This window comes from Lissotriton vulgaris, unplaced genomic scaffold (genome assembly GCF_964263255.1).
Source record: "Lissotriton vulgaris unplaced genomic scaffold, aLisVul1.2 SCAFFOLD_1834, whole genome shotgun sequence".
Classification (NCBI taxonomy): Eukaryota; Metazoa; Chordata; class Amphibia; order Caudata; family Salamandridae; genus Lissotriton; species Lissotriton vulgaris.
Genome location: NW_028255546.1, coordinates 357,772 through 377,079, shown reverse-complemented (window position 1 = coordinate 377,079; position 19,308 = coordinate 357,772). Strand labels below are relative to the sequence as shown.

The 19,308-nt window shown below is 46.7% G+C and overlaps 1 protein-coding gene across 1 annotated transcript in view; it reads left to right on the top strand.

Moving 5' to 3' along the window:
- Positions 1–11,801, top strand: part of LOC147659087 (proton-coupled zinc antiporter SLC30A1-like) — a 93,549-nt gene extending 81,748 nt beyond the window's left edge. The window contains exon 4 of the mRNA XM_086951980.1: positions 11,070–11,801. Within this exon, the coding sequence (XP_086808106.1) occupies positions 11,070–11,755 (686 nt within the window). The 3' untranslated portion in view covers positions 11,756–11,801. The remainder of the gene's footprint in view (positions 1–11,069) is intronic.
- The last annotated feature ends 7,507 nt before the right edge of the window (positions 11,802–19,308 follow it).

Below are 19,308 nucleotides of genomic sequence, written 5' to 3'. Positions count from 1 at the left end.
TTTCATCAAGCTAGGTCTTTTTACTTTCCTCTCACGCTACACTCCGTCTATCTTTCTTCGTTTCTCTTGCCTACAAGTATCCTCGATTAGAACTGTATAAAGTCGCCGGAGTGGGGTAGGCAGCTATATGTATGTGTTTATGTATTTGTGTTCCCGACCTGAACGACAAGGACTATTATCATGTTTAAATCTTCTGCCTTACCTCAATCTCTACATTAATGGTCGCTCTCTTCTTAGTTAATCCGATTCTTTTTCCTTATGGTGCCGGGGGGGGGGGGGGCTCCGGTTAAAGTTGTCGTTGATTTGTATGGTGGTATATTGTAAACAATCAAAAAAATAAATAAAAAAATTTAAAAAAATAGAAGAAATGGCGGGGAGATCTGTTGGGGTGTGGTTTCTTAATATCATCCCATAGCTGGTTGTCATTGTGAGATGCCAAAAAGCAGTCATAGAAAGCAGCCTGTTGGAACCCAGTGCTTAGTTTGTCAAAATAAAAAAAAGGAAGTGGCGGGACCCTCGTCAGGAGACCACTGCATCTTGCACCACCTGTTGCCTCTGGCAAGCTGACAATGACAAATGCACAAAGAATGATTGATGGACAGAATGCAGAACAATGTCATACATTCACCCCAGTACAGAGATCTGGGCCTAAATCCTTTGTTTTTTTGCTCACCATGCCATTCTAGTTTGGACCCAGCCATATGCAAATCAGTCTTGACCCTGAGTCCAATGGTAACAGTCAAGCCCGAACTGCCAGGCCAGGTCCTCCTTGGACTGGAAACAAGCATCCTAGGACCGGTTTTGAGCTTTCAGACCTCATCAGCCAGGATAGCTTGGCTCCAGTGGCATGGAGAGCACATGACCCACTTTTGGGCATACCCGTCCCACTCTGGGTGACAAATGCAAAAAGAACGTTTGATGGACAGAATGCAGAACAATGTCATACATTCATCCCAGTACAGAGATTTGGGCCTAAATCCATTGTTTTTTTGCTCACCTTGCCATTCCACTTTGGACCCAGCCATATGCAAATCAGTCTCGACCCAACGCCCATAGGGAACAGTCCAGCCCGAACTGCCAGACCACGTCCCCCATGGACTGGAAACAAGCATCGTAGAACTGGTTTCTGGCTTTCAGCCCTTATCAGCCAGGATAGCTTGACTCCAGTGGCATGGAGAGCACGGGACCCACGTCTAGGCATACCCGTCCCACTCTGGATGACTAATGCAAAAAGAACGATTGATGGACAGAATGCAGAATAATATTATACATTCACCCCAGCACAGAGATCTGGGCCTAAATCCATCATTTTTTTCTCACCATGCCATTTCAGTTTGTACCCAGCCATATGCAGATCAGTGTTGACCCTGCGCCCAATGGGAAAAGTCTAGCCCGAACTGCCAGGCCAGGTCCTCCATCCTAGGACTTGTTTTGGGCTTTCAGCCCTCATCAGCGCTGATAGCTTGGCTCCAGTGGCATGGAGAGCACGGGACACACGTCTGGGCATACCCGTCCCACTCGGGGTGACAAATGCAAAAAGAACGATTTATGGACAGAATGCAAAACAATGTCATACATTCATCCCAGTACAGAGATCTGGGCCTAAGTCCATAGTTTTTTTGCTCACCATGCCATTCCAGTTTGGACCCAGCCATATGCAAATCAGTCTTGACCCTGCGCCCAATGGGAACAGTCAAGCCCGAACTGCCAGGCCAGGTCCTCATGGACTGGAAACAAGCATCCTAGGACCGGTTTCAGGCTTTCAACCCTCATCAGCCAGGATAGCTTGACTCCAGTGGCATGGAGAGCACGGGACCCACGTCTGGGCATACCCGTCCCACTCGGGGTGACAAATGCAAAAAGAACGATTCATGGACAGAATATATAGGTATTAGCGTAGGACGGGGCAGCACAGTTTCCCATGGCCATCCCAGAGAGTTGTAAAAACCACTGATTGTCAACCTTAAAGTAGCTGTGATAGAGCGTAAATATCATTAATTCCATCAGGAATGTTTGCATGTCTGGGTGAATGTCGCTTCTGAGAAGACTTTGCTCTATTGCCTCGATGCCCCCCGCGTGGGGTATTGATGTATATAGTGAGCTCACATCAGCTGTGCAGAACACTAAAGGTTCATTGTTAGGGGTTTGAAACTCAGACAATTTTAGGAGAAATTCGGTGGTGTCTTTGATGTAGCTCAATGATTGGTGCACTAGAGGTTGTAAATATTTGTCCAGGAATTTGCCGGTAGTTTCGTGGATTGAACGTTTGGTAGACACTATGGGTCTGAATGGAGGGTCCATGAGATTCTTATGGATTTTTGGGCACATATGTATCGTGGGGCTTTTTGGAAATTCCACTAGCAAGTACTTTTTAGTGCGTTCTTCGATGATTCCCAATTGAAATGCTTTATTGACAATTTCCTTCAGTTGGTTGTGGTATTCATTGGTGGGGTTACAGTTCAGTGCCATATAGGTGTCAGTGTCTTGGATATGTTCCCTGAGTTTGTTGGTGTACATTTCACTGTCCAATATGACAAGGGCTCCACCTTTGTCTGCTTTGGTGAGTTTTATATTAGTATTGTTAGCTAAAGATTTCAGTGTATCACGGTCTTTGATGGTTAGATTGTGGGTTTTTCTAGGTGCCTTGAAATTGATGTTGGCGAAGTCTTTTCGGACCAGTGTCTCAAACATGTCGATACACTTGTGGCTGGTAGGTGCCTGGTAGGTACTTGGAGGTCGTAGGCCCTTGAGTTCATCTGATTTCTCCATGGTGGAAGGAGGCAGGACGTTATCGAAGAAATGTCTTAGTCTGAGTTTCCGTGTAAACTTGAAGGTACTGACCTCCAGTTCCAGGAGATTAGTTGTAGTCGTGGGGATGAAGGACGTTCCTTTTTCTAACAATTCCATTTGGTGGTTGGATATCTGGGTTTTGGAAATGTTGATCACGAGGCTGCTTTCTTTGGTTTTTGGTCTTTCTTGGCTACTGTACTCCTTGTGGCCGGTGGACTTAGATCTCGCTCTTTTGATCTTGCTCCGCCTGGGTCTTCTTGGGGATCTGGGCTGATCTCTAAAAAAGGACGGCTAGATGTTGTTTGTTCTCCACTGGTGCTAGGAATGGTGGCATTAGTACTGGTGCTCATCTGTTGTCGGTCAGTTGTATTTCTGCTGTTAGGAGGTTTTCTTGTTGACCGGGTGGTCGAGTCAGTGTCCGATGAGGAAGTATCCGTTTGGGGGTTGAATGGTCGGTTGCGCCGTCTTTGGGCGTAAACATCAGCCCACGAGTAGACCTCGTCGAGCTTGTAGTCAAGCATGTCGCGGCGGAACTTCCTCACTTTGCGCTCGTGTATTTCTTTCTGATACTTGTCCAGTGTAAGTTTGGTTTCATCTAGCATAGTTGTGAGTTCATCCGCTGTCAACAGGTTCTTAATTTCATTATCGATTTCTTTTATTTCCGACTCCAGCTCCTTAAGGATCCCAGCAAGTTCCTCGACTATTAGTAAAATGAGGTCGAGGCTACATTTGTTTAAGATTCCATTCCACTTCTCAAGGAAGGTCTTGGAATTTTTGCAGAGAGATGGTTTCAAAGAGATGCGTAATCCGCGTGGGATTCTGAGTGCCCTGTGGTAACGCAATAGTGTGCTCGCATGGAGCTTCTGGTTTATGTGTCTTTTTGACAGGTAGATGAGCTGCTTAATACATTGCTCTTTATTTCTGGTGGTGGTAGAAGGGCTAATGTCTTCCTCGATTAGCGAGTATATTCGTTCTTTCTCCGATTCATCGAAGGCCAATGTATGTGCTCTGGCTTCTGTGCTTTTACTGATGTCGTCAAACTGCATGGTGAATGGGTGCTACCCCGTGGTAGACGGAGTTGTGAACGAACGAATAGTGGAGATAGCGGGGTGCACAACGTCAAGTTGGATAAGTTACTCAGTGAGGTATGAGGTATTGTAGGTTTTGGGTGCTCACTTAGGGTGGTGTTATCCGTCGCAGAACACCTTCAAATATCAAGATTGTTGTGTATGCGGAGCCCCGCAAGAACATCCCCTGGTGGAGCACACCAATTGAGATCACACAAAGGTGCTTCTGTATTGAACTATAAGTCTTTATTACTTCATTTATGTAGTAATTTTAGGTTTTTGCACGGCTTCGATATTTAACAGCATATCGAGAATATTATAATCCATTTACACATGAACATTATGCTCCAATGCATTTCGGGCGTAGGCGCCCTTGATCACGGAGAGCTAAAAGAGGAAGCAGAGAAAAAACAGGTGGTGAGGGAAGGTGTTCTATTTGAAGGGTAAAAGGGGTCTATCGGCGTGCTCTTAAGTGTGGGGCTGCTAGGCTTGAGATTGCGCAAATGAAGTGCAGGGTAGGGGGTTGGTGGGAGAATTACCGCCGGTGAAATGCGATAGATTTCTGAGTAATCAAAAGAAAAAAACCGATGAGGGCGTGCTCTTAAGTGTGGGGCTACTAGGCTAAGTGCGCGTAAAAAAAGGTGCAGGGTAGGAAGGTGGTGGAAGTTTTACCGTCGGTGAGCTAAGTCGATGGCAAGTCTCTGAGAATACAGTAATTCACTCCTTACTTCAGTGTGAAAACGTGATGTCCTTAGATATGTTCCTGCGGTCATCTGTTTACCGTCAGAGCCGCGTGTAAAACAACCGGCTTAATGAGTTAAGTTAACAGAGATGACGGACTCACGTCCGTGTATGCGGGGGCCATCTTGGAGTGGGGCGATCCACTTCAAACACCGAGTGGTGTATACATGCGTGTATGAATGATGGTAAGGGAATAGGCTTGGTAAAAGAAATTAGCGGTAAACACAGGTGAATGGAAGGGGTAAAGAAAGTAAACGACATTACACCAGTATGTAAACATGGATGAAAAGTGAAAGAATACACATAGTGAGATAAATGAAAATAGACAAAGGTTAGGACAGGGTGAAAATAGCGATAAAGAGAATGGACAAGCAGCGGTATTAGGTAGGGTTGAAGGAATGCGGGTGAGGGAATACACATGATGAGAGGAATTGAAGGTGAACACAAGGTGGAATAGGGTGAATGAATGGGGGTAAGTAGATAACATTAAACCAGTATGTTAACATGAATAACAGTGAAAGAATAAACATAGTAAGAGAAATGGAAGTGAATAAGGTTAGGATGGGGTAAATACAGCGATAAAGAGAATGGAGAAGCAGCAACATTACAGTGATATTTTATAGGTAACAGCTAAATTCTGTGCGATCATTGAGCCCGTGGGGCTTGAGAGTCTGTAAGAGATAAATCCACTCAAGTTCTCTCTTCAATAACAATTTGGTATTGTCTATGCCTTCTTTTCTGGATACGATCTCTAGGACCATAAATTTTAGTTGTGCGATGGTGTGGTGTGCTTCCATAAAGTGAAGAGCAATGTTAGATTTTTCAGTTTTGAGTCTGATGTTAGACTTGTGCTCATTCAGGCGGGTTTTGATTTTTCGTTCAGTCTTCCCTATGTATAATTTGCCACATGGGCATTTGAGGGCGTAGATCAGGTTGGTGGAGTCACATGTGGCATCTACATGGAGCTTGATGTTATGTCCTTTCATAGGGTGTTGTATTTGATTGCCTCGGATTACACTGTTACAGTGTCCGCAGTTGAGGCACGGTTGGGTGCCACGGTGTCTTTTAGTAGATTCAGTGGGTTTAGCCAATATTTCCTTGATGTTTCGATTCCTGGTGTGAGCAAATATGGGGGGCTCATTGAAGATGCCTTGGAAATCCGGTTCATTTTGTAATATTGGCCAGTGCTTCCAGATGATCTTTTTAAATGCTGCACTAACAGTGGAATATTTAGACACGAGGACCATGCGTTGCTCTGTGTTCCTATGAGTTTTTTTTAGACAATCCTGTCTCGATGTGTTAGCCACACGGTTCTTGGCGTCTTGCAAGATGTTTTCTGGGTAACCACGTGCCCGGAATCTGATAGACATTTCCGTCATCCGTTGATGAACCATGGTTTCGTCAGATACTATGCGTTTGACGCGCAACATTTGGGAAAACGGAAGGTGCTTTTTCAGGGAACCTTGATGGAAGCTGGTGTAATGGAGGGCATGATTTCGGTCTGTGTTCTTTCTGTAAAGATCCGTCACAATACCATCGGTTGTATTCTTGATGTGAACATCTAAGAAGGCAATGTCTGTGTTGCTGATTTGCCACGTGAGTTTAATCCGTGGGTCTTTGGTGTTAGTTTCTGTCAAAAGGTTATGGAGCGATTCTTTGGTGTCTGCCCATAGGAAAAATAGGTCGTCAATGTATCGTAGAAATAGTTTAGTGTGTTTCTGGAAACTTGGATGAGTGTACAAGAATTTGGTTTCAAAATTCTCCATATAGGTATTAGCGTAGGACGGGGCAGCACAGTTTCCCATGGCCATCCCAGAGAGTTGTAAAAACCACTGATTGTCAACCTTAAAGTAGCTGTGATAGAGCGTAAATATCATTAATTCCATCAGGAATGTTTGCATGTCTGGGTGAATGTCGCTTCTGAGAAGACTTTGCTCTATTGCCTCGATGCCCCCCGCGTGGGGTATTGATGTATATAGTGAGCTCACATCAGCTGTGCAGAACACTAAAGGTTCATTGTTAGGGGTTTGAAACTCAGACAATTTTAGGAGAAATTCGGTGGTGTCTTTGATGTAGCTCAATGATTGGTGCACTAGAGGTTGTAAATATTTGTCCAGGAATTTGCCGGTAGTTTCGTGGATTGAACGTTTGGTAGACACTATGGGTCTGAATGGAGGGTCCATGAGATTCTTATGGATTTTTGGGCACATATGTATCGTGGGGCTTTTTGGAAATTCCACTAGCAAGTACTTTTTAGTGCGTTCTTCGATGATTCCCAATTGAAATGCTTTATTGACAATTTCCTTCAGTTGGTTGTGGTATTCATTGGTGGGGTTACAGTTCAGTGCCATATAGGTGTCAGTGTCTTGGATATGTTCCCTGAGTTTGTTGGTGTACATTTCACTGTCCAATATGACAAGGGCTCCACCTTTGTCTGCTTGGAGGTGGAGCCCTTGTCATATTGGACAGTGAAATGTACACCAACAAACTCAGGGAACATATCCAAGACACTGACACCTATATGGCACTGAACTGTAACCCCACCAATGAATACCACAACCAACTGAAGGAAATTGTCAATAAAGCATTTCAATTGGGAATCATCGAAGAACGCACTAAAAAGTACTTGCTAGTGGAATTTCCAAAAAGCCCCACGATACATATGTGCCCAAAAATCCATAAGAATCTCATGGACCCTCCATTCAGACCCATAGTGTCTACCAAACGTTCAATCCACGAAACTACCGGCAAATTCCTGGACAAATATTTACAACCTCTAGTGCACCAATCATTGAGCTACATCAAAGACACCACCGAATTTCTCCTAAAATTGTCTGAGTTTCAAACCCCTAACAATGAACCTTTAGTGTTCTGCACAGCTGATGCGAGCTCACTATATACATCAATACCCCACGCGGGGGGCATCGAGGCAATAGAGCAAAGTCTTCTCAGAAGCGACATTCACCCAGACATGCAAACATTCCTGATGGAATTAATGATATTTACGCTCTATCACAGCTACTTTAAGGTTGACAATCAGTGGTTTTTACAACTCTCTGGGATGGCCATGGGAAACTGTGCTGCCCCGTCCTACGCTAATACCTATATGGAGAATTTTGAAACCAAATTCTTGTACACTCATCCAAGTTTCCAGAAACACACTAAACTATTTCTACGATACATTGACGACCTATTTTTCCTATGGGCAGACACCAAAGAATCGCTCCATAACCTTTTGACAGAAACTAACACCAAAGACCCACGGATTAAACTCACGTGGCAAATCAGCAACACAGACATTGCCTTCTTAGATGTTCACATCAAGAATACAACCGATGGTATTGTGACGGATCTTTACAGAAAGAACACAGACCGAAATAATGCCCTCCATTACACCAGCTTCCATCAAGGTTCCCTGAAAAAGCACCTTCCGTTTTCCCAAATGTTGCGCGTCAAACGCATAGTATCTGACGAAACCATGGTTCATCAACGGATGACGGAAATGTCTATCAGATTCCGGGCACGTGGTTACCCAGAAAACATCTTGCAAGACGCCAAGAACCGTGTGGCTAACACATCGAGACAGGATTGTCTAAAAAAAACTCATAGGAACACAGAGCAACGCATGGTCCTCGTGTCTAAATATTCCACTGTTAGCGCAGCATTTAAAAAGATCATCTGGAAGCACTGGCCAATATTACAAAATGAACCGGATTTCCAAGGCATCTTCAATGAGCCCCCCATATTTGCTCACACCAGGAATCGAAACATCAAGGAAATATTGGCTAAACCCACTGAATCTACTAAAAGACACCGTGGCACCCAACCGTGCCTCAACTGCGGACACTGTAACAGTGTAATCCGAGGCAATCAAATACAACACCCTATGAAAGGACATAACATCAAGCTCCATGTAGATGCCACATGTGACTCCACCAACCTGATCTACGCCCTCAAATGCCCATGTGGCAAATTATACATAGGGAAGACTGAACGAAAAATCAAAACCCGCCTGAATGAGCACAAGTCTAACATCAGACTCAAAACTGAAAAATCTAACATTGCTCTTCACTTTATGGAAGCACACCACACCATCGCACAACTAAAATTTATGGTCCTAGAGATCGTATCCAGAAAAGAAGGCATAGACAATACCAAATTGTTATTGAAGAGAGAACTTGAGTGGATTTATCTCTTACAGACTCTCAAGCCCCACGGGCTCAATGATCGCACAGAATTTAGCTGTTACCTATAAAATATCACTGTAATGTTGCTGCTTCTCCATTCTCTTTATCGCTGTATTTACCCCATCCTAACCTTATTCACTTCCATTTCTCTTACTATGTTTATTCTTTCACTGTTATTCATGTTAACATACTGGTTTAATGTTATCTACTTACCCCCATTCATTCACCCTATTCCACCTTGTGTTCACCTTCAATTCCTCTCATCATGTGTATTCCCTCACCCGCATTCCTTCAACCCTACCTAATACCGCTGCTTGTCCATTCTCTTTATCGCTATTTTCACCCTGTCCTAACCTTTGTCTATTTTCATTTATCTCACTATGTGTATTCTTTCACTTTTCATCCATGTTTACATACTGGTGTAATGTCGTTTACTTTCTTTACCCCTTCCATTCACCTGTGTTTACCGCTAATTTCTTTTACCAAGCCTATTCCCTTACCATCATTCATACACGCATGTATACACCACTCGGTGTTTGAAGTGGATCGCCCCACTCCAAGATGGCCCCCGCATACACGGACGTGAGTCCGTCATCTCTGTTAACTTAACTCATTAAGCCGGTTGTTTTACACGCGGCTCTGACGGTAAACAGATGACCGCAGGAACATATCTAAGGACATCACGTTTTCACACTGAAGTAAGGAGTGAATTACTGTATTCTCAGAGACTTGCCATCGACTTAGCTCACCGACGGTAAAACTTCCACCACCTTCCTACCCTGCACCTTATTTACGCGCACTTAGCCTAGTAGCCCCACACTTAAGAGCACGCCCTCATCAGTTTTTTTCTTTTGATTACTCAGAAATCTATCGCATTTCACCGGCGGTAATTCTCCCACCAACCCCCTACCCTGCACTTCATTTGCGCAATCTCAAGCCTAGCAGCCCCACACTTAAGAGCACGCCGATAGACCCCTTTTACCCTTCAAATAGAACACCTTCCCTCACCACCTGTTTTTTCTCTGCTTCCTCTTTTAGCTCTCCGTGATCAAGGGCGCCTACGCCCGAAATGCATTGGAGCATAATGTTCATGTGTAAATGGATTATAATATTCTCGATATGCTGTTAAATATCGAAGCCGTGCAAAAACCTAAAATTACTACATAAATGAAGTAATAAAGACTTATAGTTCAATACAGAAGCACCTTTGTGTGATCTCAATTGGTGTGCTCCACCAGGGGATGTTCTTGCGGGGCTCCGCATACACAACAATCTTGATATTTGAAGGTGTTCTGCGACGGATAACACCACCCTAAGTGAGCACCCAAAACCTACAATACCTCATACCTCACTGAGTAACTTATCCAACTTGACGTTGTGCACCCCGCTATCTCCACTATTCGTTCGTTAAAAAAAATCTTACCAACTACTACCCCGATCACCCCTAAGCCCCCACCCCCTAAAAACTAATTCCCCCACCCTGCAAATAAACATGATCACCCACAACCCCTTAAAACTAACTCAACCCCATAAAAACGAACCCCTCCGCACCTTATAAACAAACACCATCACCCATACCCCCTAAGAACTAACCCGAAACCCCCACCCCCTAAAAACAAACTCAACTCCCTAAAAACTAATTCCCCCACCCTAAAAATAAATAAACAAACACGATCACCCATACCCCCTAAAAACTAAGCCCAACCCCCTAACCTCTAAAAACTAGCCCCAAATCCCCCAACCCCTGAATACTAACCCCAAACCCAACCCCTTAAAAGCTAACTCCAAACCCCTCTCACCCCCTTAAAATTAACTCCAATACCTGCACCCCTAAAAACGAACCCCAACCCCTCCCACCCCTTAAAACTAACCCCGACACCCCCACCCCCTAAAAACTAACCATGAACCCCTCTTACCTGTTCCTGTGCGACGCTCCTCCGAACTCTGCCCTGCCCGAACACTAGACCGAATCAGCCTTAGGCTGAGTCGTTGTTTGGGCAAGTCGCTGTTCGGCTTGCGTGACTCTGACACTCATTGTTCCGGAGTTGCGGCAAAGGTCATTTCACATTGGGACCTGCAGTGGTGGACTAAATTAAAGTTCTGTGTTGGCCAGCGGCATGTGGCAGATTGTTTCAGTTACCACTTACCCCACAGTCTGCACATCAGTTGTGTGATGCCCTGGATCTGGCTCTGGGAAAGGATTAAATGGCAACAAGATGTATATGTACTGTAGTGATTGTCATTCTCATGAATTTTAAATGTAACCTAGTTCTTTCTTTTTCAGAGATTGAGAAAACTTTTGACTCCTCAAGAATAAAAGCTGAAGAAATGGTTGGCTCCCAAGGTTGCTGGTGGCGTGGCTGTGTGCGCAGCTGGCTCCGGGGCTTGTTTTGCTCCTCTCTGGTTCTCATCAACAGTCTTCTGTACCATTTCATGGACCACGAGTGCCTTCATGCTCGGACATGCCTGTTCTTCTTTTACCTCGATCCTCTCTTTTGCTTGGCAGCTCTCACGTTCCTACTGGTGGATGCCCTCCCACAGGCGAGGAGAGCAGGATTTGTGCTTCTCCAGGGTGTGCCAGGACATGTCAGTGTCACTAAATTATACAACACCTTGAACAGCCTACCTGGGATGGTAGGAACGCATGAGCTGCATGTGTGGCACTTGAGTCGTGGGCACACAATGGCATCACTTCATATGAAATGTGCCAGTCTGGAGACCTACCTGGCTCTGTCCTGTCAGATGCAGGCAGTCTTCCTGACCCATGGCGTACACTCCTTCACCATCCAGCCTGAATTTGCTTGTGCCAATGAGACCACCCTGCTCTGTAGCTTATCATGTGGCAAAGCTTGCTCCAAGCACCTGTGCTGTACCGGGACCGGCGCTTCATTGGAGGCTGACCTCCCTTTGGAAGGAAGCCCGTCGCGGAGAGAGAGGCAGGAGCTGGTGATCACCAACATCAACGTGTAAGAAGCCTGACCCATGAGAGTGTTCCTAAGTGTCTAAGACATCAGTATGTACCACTGAAAGACAATGGACCTTCCATTTTAACGTGCAAAAGTGGGTGAAGCCAACACGTCTTTTAATCCCAACGGAGGGAGTAAGGCAAACTTCTGCCCTGCAGAGTCGTTGGGCACACTCTTCTACTCAAGTACTTCCAGGCACTTGAGTATGTACAAGCTTCGCTGCTTAGTGAAGTTCAGAATCCTCCTGTGTCATTTATGTGCAATGCTTGCACGTGCCTGCAGGCTAGGTACAAAGTAATGGACAGATGTGTCTCCTGTGTAGGGTCTAGGGTGTATCTGTGTGTGCCTCTTGTAAATTCCACTTAACCTTTGTGTGTCCCTACTTTGCCAGATACAGAGGATAATTGTGTGTTCTTGTTGTATAGCAACATCCCTGTGTCTGCTGAGTAAGTTCCAAGAGTTAATACTTAGGGGGGGGGGGCTGTTCTGTTGTCTACAAGAACAATCTGAGTATGCCTGCTGGCTCACGTCTGTGTAACATGTGGATGTTCCTGAAGTGTAGCTTCAAGTTAATGCAAATCTACGCCATGTGAGATTCTGGTTGAACTCGTGTGTGCCTCATGCGAATTCCATGTAAGGTCTGTAGATCTCATCATCCATGTCAGTTTCAGAGGACATCTGTATGTTTCTGCTGTACGGATTCCAGGCAATACTTGCGCCTGCCTGCTGGGTAAATTGCAGTGAGTAACGCCTGTGTTTGCCCGTTCAGATAATTCCAGGTACACATCTCTGTGTTCCTTGGTAGTTTATGACAGATATTACCCTGTGTGCTTCTGGAAGGACTGCCTCTCCATACCAGTCAAGCACCAGGCACCATACCAGGGAACGCCCAGGGCTCAGGTCTAGTCGGGTTAGAATTTCACAGACCATACCATACTTTAGCTGTTTGATTGCAACACCTGTTTATTCATGCAGTCATCCAGTCTGAGCAATGCTGTGGCAAGGCCAGTAGTCTCAATTCTCCCAACATACCTATTTGTACTGAAATCGACCACACCGCCCACCAGTATCCACCATTCACTGCCTGCATGACTCAAACACATTTTTTTCCTAGGCATGTTCCCTCTTTCTTTCTATCGGGCCCTTTCCCAAGGATGTGTTAGTCTGCTGTTATTATTCAGCTCCGCCTGGGCGTCATGTTGCCATTATTAAATTAGGATGGAAGAGTCCAGGCTTCGTTATGAGGGGATACCTCTTTTTGAAGACATAGCTTCATGGTACATTTCCTGCGTCCTGCCAACCGAAAGTTGCCAATGTCGTCCATTTTATGATGCCACATTATGCTCGACTAATTAGGTCCCCCGAAATCCCGTATATTTAGGGCTGTCCTTAGTCAAAGTAGTTTGATCTACACACGCCTGATTCTCGTCTAAGAGAAGAGGCCCACTCTGTCGCCTTATAAATACCAATGTTTAAGGTGACTGTGGGCCTCTTCTTCTCTTAGACAAGGATCAGGCGTGTGTGGATCAAACTCCATTGGCTAAAGAGAGAACTAAAGATACGGGATTTCTAGGTACATAATTAGTCATCTTCTCTTTCTTTGCCAGTGATTCACCAAGCAGGCCAGAAACAAGTTTCAATGGTGGTTGACTCATAGAAGCTCCTAGTGAAAAATATCGTGGTGCATTTGCAACCTCCTCTGTTATCTCAGCAGCCTTTCACTTTCTTGCAACTCTGCTTGAGCTTTCATGAAGTACAATCTAGCGACTCAAGTCTGCGCAGTCATCTCAAGTGTCTCAGGACAAAGGTTGAAAAATAGGCATGGCTACAGGGCCGCTGGAATTATGTGGCAGAGGAGGGCCAAAATGTGGGGCAAGGTTGATTAAATTATGCAGAAAGAAAAGGCAAATTATGCGGCATAATGTGGTACATTGTACAGTTATCACTGTCTGGGGAAAGGTTTCACCTCATTGACACCCAAATACCGCAATAAGAAACAGAAAGGGGAAGGCCTCACGGTAGTCAAACGAATTTTAGAGTTTTTCGCTACCAGGACATGTAAAACTTAAAAGCAAATGTCCTTCTTTTTAATTACATAGCACCATGCTCCATGGGCCACCTAGGGCCTAATTTAGGAGTAACCTATATGTAAAAAGGGGAGTTTAAGGCTTGGTAAGGGGTTTTAAATGCCAAGCCTCCTTAGCAGTGTAAACTGCACCCACAGGCTCTGCAATGGCAGGTCTGAGACACGTTTAAAGGGCTACACACATAGTTGGCACAATCAGTGCTGCAGGCCACTAGTGCTATTTAATTTACAAGCCCTGGATACATATAGTGCACTTTACTAGGGATTCATGAGTAAATTAAATACGCCAGCTGTGGATAATCTAATGTTACTACATTTTAGGGAGAGAGCACAAGAACGTTAGCACTGGTTAGCAGCGGTAAAGTGCACAGAGTCCTAAAGACAACCATAATGAATTCAGCAAAAAGGGGAGAAGAAGGCTAAACGTTTGGGGGTGACCCTGCAGAAATTTCCAACACAGCCCCCTCCAGCCTAAAGCGAGGGTAGACTAATCAATACCTTGATAGACTTCCGAGTTTAGGTGATTGAACTTGGACACAGGCCCACTACTGCAGGGGCACTTGTCAGTTCTACACCTCACTGAACTCAGTTGGATCCCTCTGTCTATACTCTCCTGAGCCACTAAACTGACCCATGGGTAACCCTTCTCCTCACCTGTGGACCTCATCTGTGCAGCACCTAACCTTAATTTACTCACAGATGTATCCCAGTAGGCAGACAGTACCACAATGGCCATCAAAGTGATGTGGCCCATTCCACCCCTTGGGTCTGACTTCTGTCTCCAACCCAGGAAAAACTCTGTCCATAAGGAAAAGAACCAACAAGTGCCACTGGTAGCTGTCAGTGTGAAGATCCAGGCCCCAAGCCTTCCAGGGGTCTCTGACCTTTGTGGTTTCTCAGGGTGGGGGGCAGTAGCCACAGGTGCCTTGTAATCTTTTTCCACTCCACCTCCCATCAGTTCAGTGGTGGTTTCATGAAACTAGTCATTCAGCCCAAGGTCTGTACCCTTAGAATAAACATGTGCCTGGTGAGCCAGGATTTCAAAGGGAGTACCGCTACCCCCTCAAAGAAGAGGAGACCCACTCTGTGTGTGTCATGCCAGAGTCTGCCTGGCGTAGGTCCCCATCACTCTGTCCCTTTGACAGTGCATGGAGTCCCTCCGGCGAGAAGTGGCCTCACCATGCTCAGTCTTGCGGCGCTCTGTTCTCAGAACTGTTCCGATGGGGGAATTGCAGACCTTGACTTCCACAGCAATAGTATTACACCAGAGACAGAAGAAAACTTCTCAAATGAGTGCATTCCAGCTTTGATTCAGATGCTTCAGAAATAGTGTTTGACAACATTGATTGGCCATACTTGTTCGCTGTACTGGAAAGGTTTAGATTTGGCCCTAAATGTTGTGCTTGAGTTCAAGTCCTGTACACAAATCCACTAGCTAGGGTGCGGGTGAATGTTGTGGTATCAACGACAGTCATTCTACACAAAAGTACGAGATAGGGATGTCCACTCTCCCCAATGCTCTGTGCCTTAGCATTAGAGCCCTTGGTGGCATGGGTCAGAACAGACCCACGAATCCAGGGAATTGTGGGAGGAAACGAGTGGGAGGAAAACATATTGCTAAATGCCGACGACATCCTGCTATATGCCACTGATCCAAAATCCTCGATTTGTCTAGTGCTCCACATATTCCAATTGTTCGGATGTTATTCAGGATATAGGATAAATTGGAACAAATCCCTCCTCTATGTATTGGCAGGGGAGGTATCAAGCCTACCAACCAGTGCACGAGCACTAGTGATAAAAGATACATTTAAGTACCTGGGCATAATAATCTTAAAGACTGATAACAAGTTTTTTGAAAGACAATGAAAATTTTCCTAGCCACAGGTGCTAGTAAGTTTCAATTCTATTAAGACTCGGAGGTGGGGATTATGCCTTTCTTCCTTCGCTCTTTATTTTTTTCAGCAGCAAGAAACCATCATCAAAAACTACATTTCCCATGAATAGTTGGGAAGAAAAACGAGTCCGAACACAGTCCTTTGTTAGTCTCCGCACTCTTGCTGGCTCTCATCATGCCCCACTGCAGCTTCCTCTTCCTCTTTCTTCGCGCGAAACAACCAATCCAGCATATTCAGGCATCCTGTTTGGCACCGTCATTCCCTGCAAAAGGTCGCAGTGTCAGAACAGAACTACAGCCAGCAGTAGGCAATTGCATACATGGAACAGTGCAAGACATCCACATTGCAATCAGCATAAGAAAGGCATGAAAGACGTACGTCCAGTACGGGAAGGGTCCACTTCTTGGAAGTTATTGGGAGAGATAATCCTTGCCTCCGAGTCCTTAATAGAATTGAAACTTACTAGCACCGGTGGCTGGGGAAATTTTCATTCTATGTCAAGACCGGAGGCTTCGGATTATGTCAGTTCAAAGCTTGTCGACGACTAACCGTGCCACATCCAGAGCCGGTTTGAAATCGAACTGCTTAAAAGTGGAATCTGATACCAATCGGCCGCACGCATCAGATCCTCCAATCGAACCCCGAGGGCGAAAGCTTTAGAGGCCATTGTCCCTCTCACTGAATGAGCACCAAATTGCTTAGTATCAATCCCCGCCTCCTGCATCACCCACCGGACCCATCGAGCGATTGTTGGGGAGGAAACAGCCTTGTACGGTTTACGTAGGGCAATGAGAAGTTGTCTTTCACCTGGAGGGCAGGTATCATCAGTCATATCTTCATATGCACGGAGGCACTGCACCACACACAGCTTAGGGGAATCCGAAAAAGCCGGGTATGAGATAACCCTCGTGTTGGACTTAGTCCGCCGATTAAGCGTAAAAGACACCCCTTCTGGGGAAAAAACTCTGGCCGAGATATCCAATGCTCGTACATCCGAGACTCGCCTGCAAGAAACCAAGGCAAAGCAGCATGGTCAACTTGGCGGTGAGTTCCTTCCGCGATAGAAATCTATTCGGCTGCCATGATAGAAACAAGTTCAGAACCCTGTTCAAGTCCCATAGGACAAAGTAGCGCGGTTCCGGAGGCAACAAGAGGCGAATTCCCCTCAGAAGCCTACACACCAAAGGGCGCTCCCCAACCGGGGAAACCTGCACCAGCGCATGACCCGCCGATATCGCCGAACGAAAGGTATTTATTGAACGATAGGCAAGGCCATCCTCCACCAAGCCTGCCAGAAAATTAAGCATGTGAACTACATCTGTCCCTACGGGATCAAAACCCCATCGCACACACCAACGGCACCATCTACGCCATGCTGACCGATACCTCTTGATCGTGCTCTCAGCCCATGCACTGGAGAGCAAGTCCTCAGCCTTTCCCGAAAGGCCTGGGAGCGACCAGCGACACCGGAGATCCTCCATGCCATCAGTCGCAGCGACCCCTCCTGGACTAACCGGTGGGGAACCCTGACCGGATTGAGCAGAATGTGAGGATAATGGGGGAGTAGGATTGGAAAATGCCAGGAAAGATCCAGAAGAACCGGAAACCAAACTTGAGACCTCCACCATAGCGTGATCATCACCACCTCCGTCAACTGGCGGCGCAGCAGCGCTGACACCCGCGTTATCATTGAAAACGGAGGAAACGCATACCCCTGTTCGCTCGACCAATCCTGCAGGAACGCATCCGACACAGCTGACCCTAACAGATCCGGGTGTCAGCTGAAGAACCGCGGAAGTTGGTGGTCTAGGCGTGAGGCAAACAGATCCACCGTGAAAGGACCTCACTTCTCCGCTAGCAAGGAGAACACCTGAGGGTCCAGCTTCCACACGCTGGCATCCAGGAGATGCCGGGAGTGCCAATCGGCCACCTCGTTCTGCCGACCTGGCAAATACCCTGCCATGACTGACACCTGATGATCCAGACAAAAGTGCCAGAACTCCTGCGCGAGGTCCGCTAGCATCTTGGATCTGGTACCCCCCAGATGGTTGATGTACCTGATAGCGGAAACGTTGTCCATCCGAAGGAGGACACAAGACTGTCCTTCATCCAGCACTGGACCGCAAAGCACCCCGCCAGCAATTCCAAGCAGTGGATGTGTAACGACTGCTCGAGATTGGACCAGGTGCCACCTGTGGAAAACTCCCCGCACCTGGCCCCCCAGCCGGAACGACTGGCATCCAACTCGATGATGATGTCCGGTGCTGAGCCAAAAATTGCACGCCCATTCCAAGCCTCCAAGTGCGTCAGCCACCACTGTATCTCGCCTCTCACTTCCTCTGACACAGAATCAGCTGAGAATACATCAAACCCTTCCTGAGATGGTAAGCCTTCAGACGTTGCATGGCCCGATAATGCAAAAGGCCCGGGAAGATGGCCTGGATGGACGAGGATAGCAGACCCACCAACCAAGCCAACTGGCGGAGGGAAATCTGCAGTCTTGTCAGAGTCTGGCGCAACTCGTGTCTGATCTTTGCCATTTTCCTGTCCGGAAGACTGAGCGTCGAAGCCACCGAGTCTATATTGAACCCCAGAAAGGTGGCACATTGGACGGGAACCAAAAGGGATTTTTTCTCATTGGTGACGAAACCCAGCCCTTGAAGGAGGTCGACCACTACCTGTAACTGGGAGGACAGCCGCCTCGGGCACTGGTCAATGAACAACATGTTGTCCAGGTAAACGATCATTTGCATTCCTTGGGCCCGCAAAGCCTCCACCGCCGGGCGCAGCACCTTTGTGAAGCACCACGAAGACAAAAGGAAGCGTGGTGAACTCGTAAACTTGACCGTCCCACCTGAACTGGAGGATACGCCGATGAGGAAGAAAAACCAGCACCGTAAGATAAGCGTCTTTTAAGTCGAGTCTGACCATCCAATCGGACGGGCGTAGCACATCCCTCAGGAGGTGAATCCCCTCCATCTTGAAATGTCGGCACACCAGCCACTCGTTGAATTACTTCAAGTTGATGACTGGGCACCTGCCACCGTCGACCTTGTCGACCAAAAAGAGATTGCTGAGGAAACTCTCCGGGTGCTCGCGAGCGCAACAGATCACCCCTTTTGAAAGGAGGGCGGAAACCTCATCTTGCACCAACTCTGCATCGCGCTGCGAGAACACAATGGGACGGGGACGATGTAGCTGAACCGTCTGCAGCACCCAAGCATCGCTTGTAAGGGAAACCCACGCCGGGTAACACAGCGCCAAGCGCCCCTACCCCCAAACTCACTGAAGGCAGCACACTCACCTCTCCCAGCACCTTGCTGCTGGCCTCTCTGGCCCCCACAGCCACAGAACCGTTGTCCTCTCGTGGGGTAGAAGTTGTTGAAGCAGCCATTGTCCTGGAACTGGCCGCGGCCGGAGCCTTGCCCCCTCTCGGAGCTGGTGCCACGACCGAACGAGCGGCCCCTGCCACGTCCGGTCTTCTCAAAAACCCAAGGGGCAAAAACCTTTTTGATATTAGACTGTGCCCTATCTAGGGAAGTGAAACTGGCCACGAATTTGACCAATTCTTTA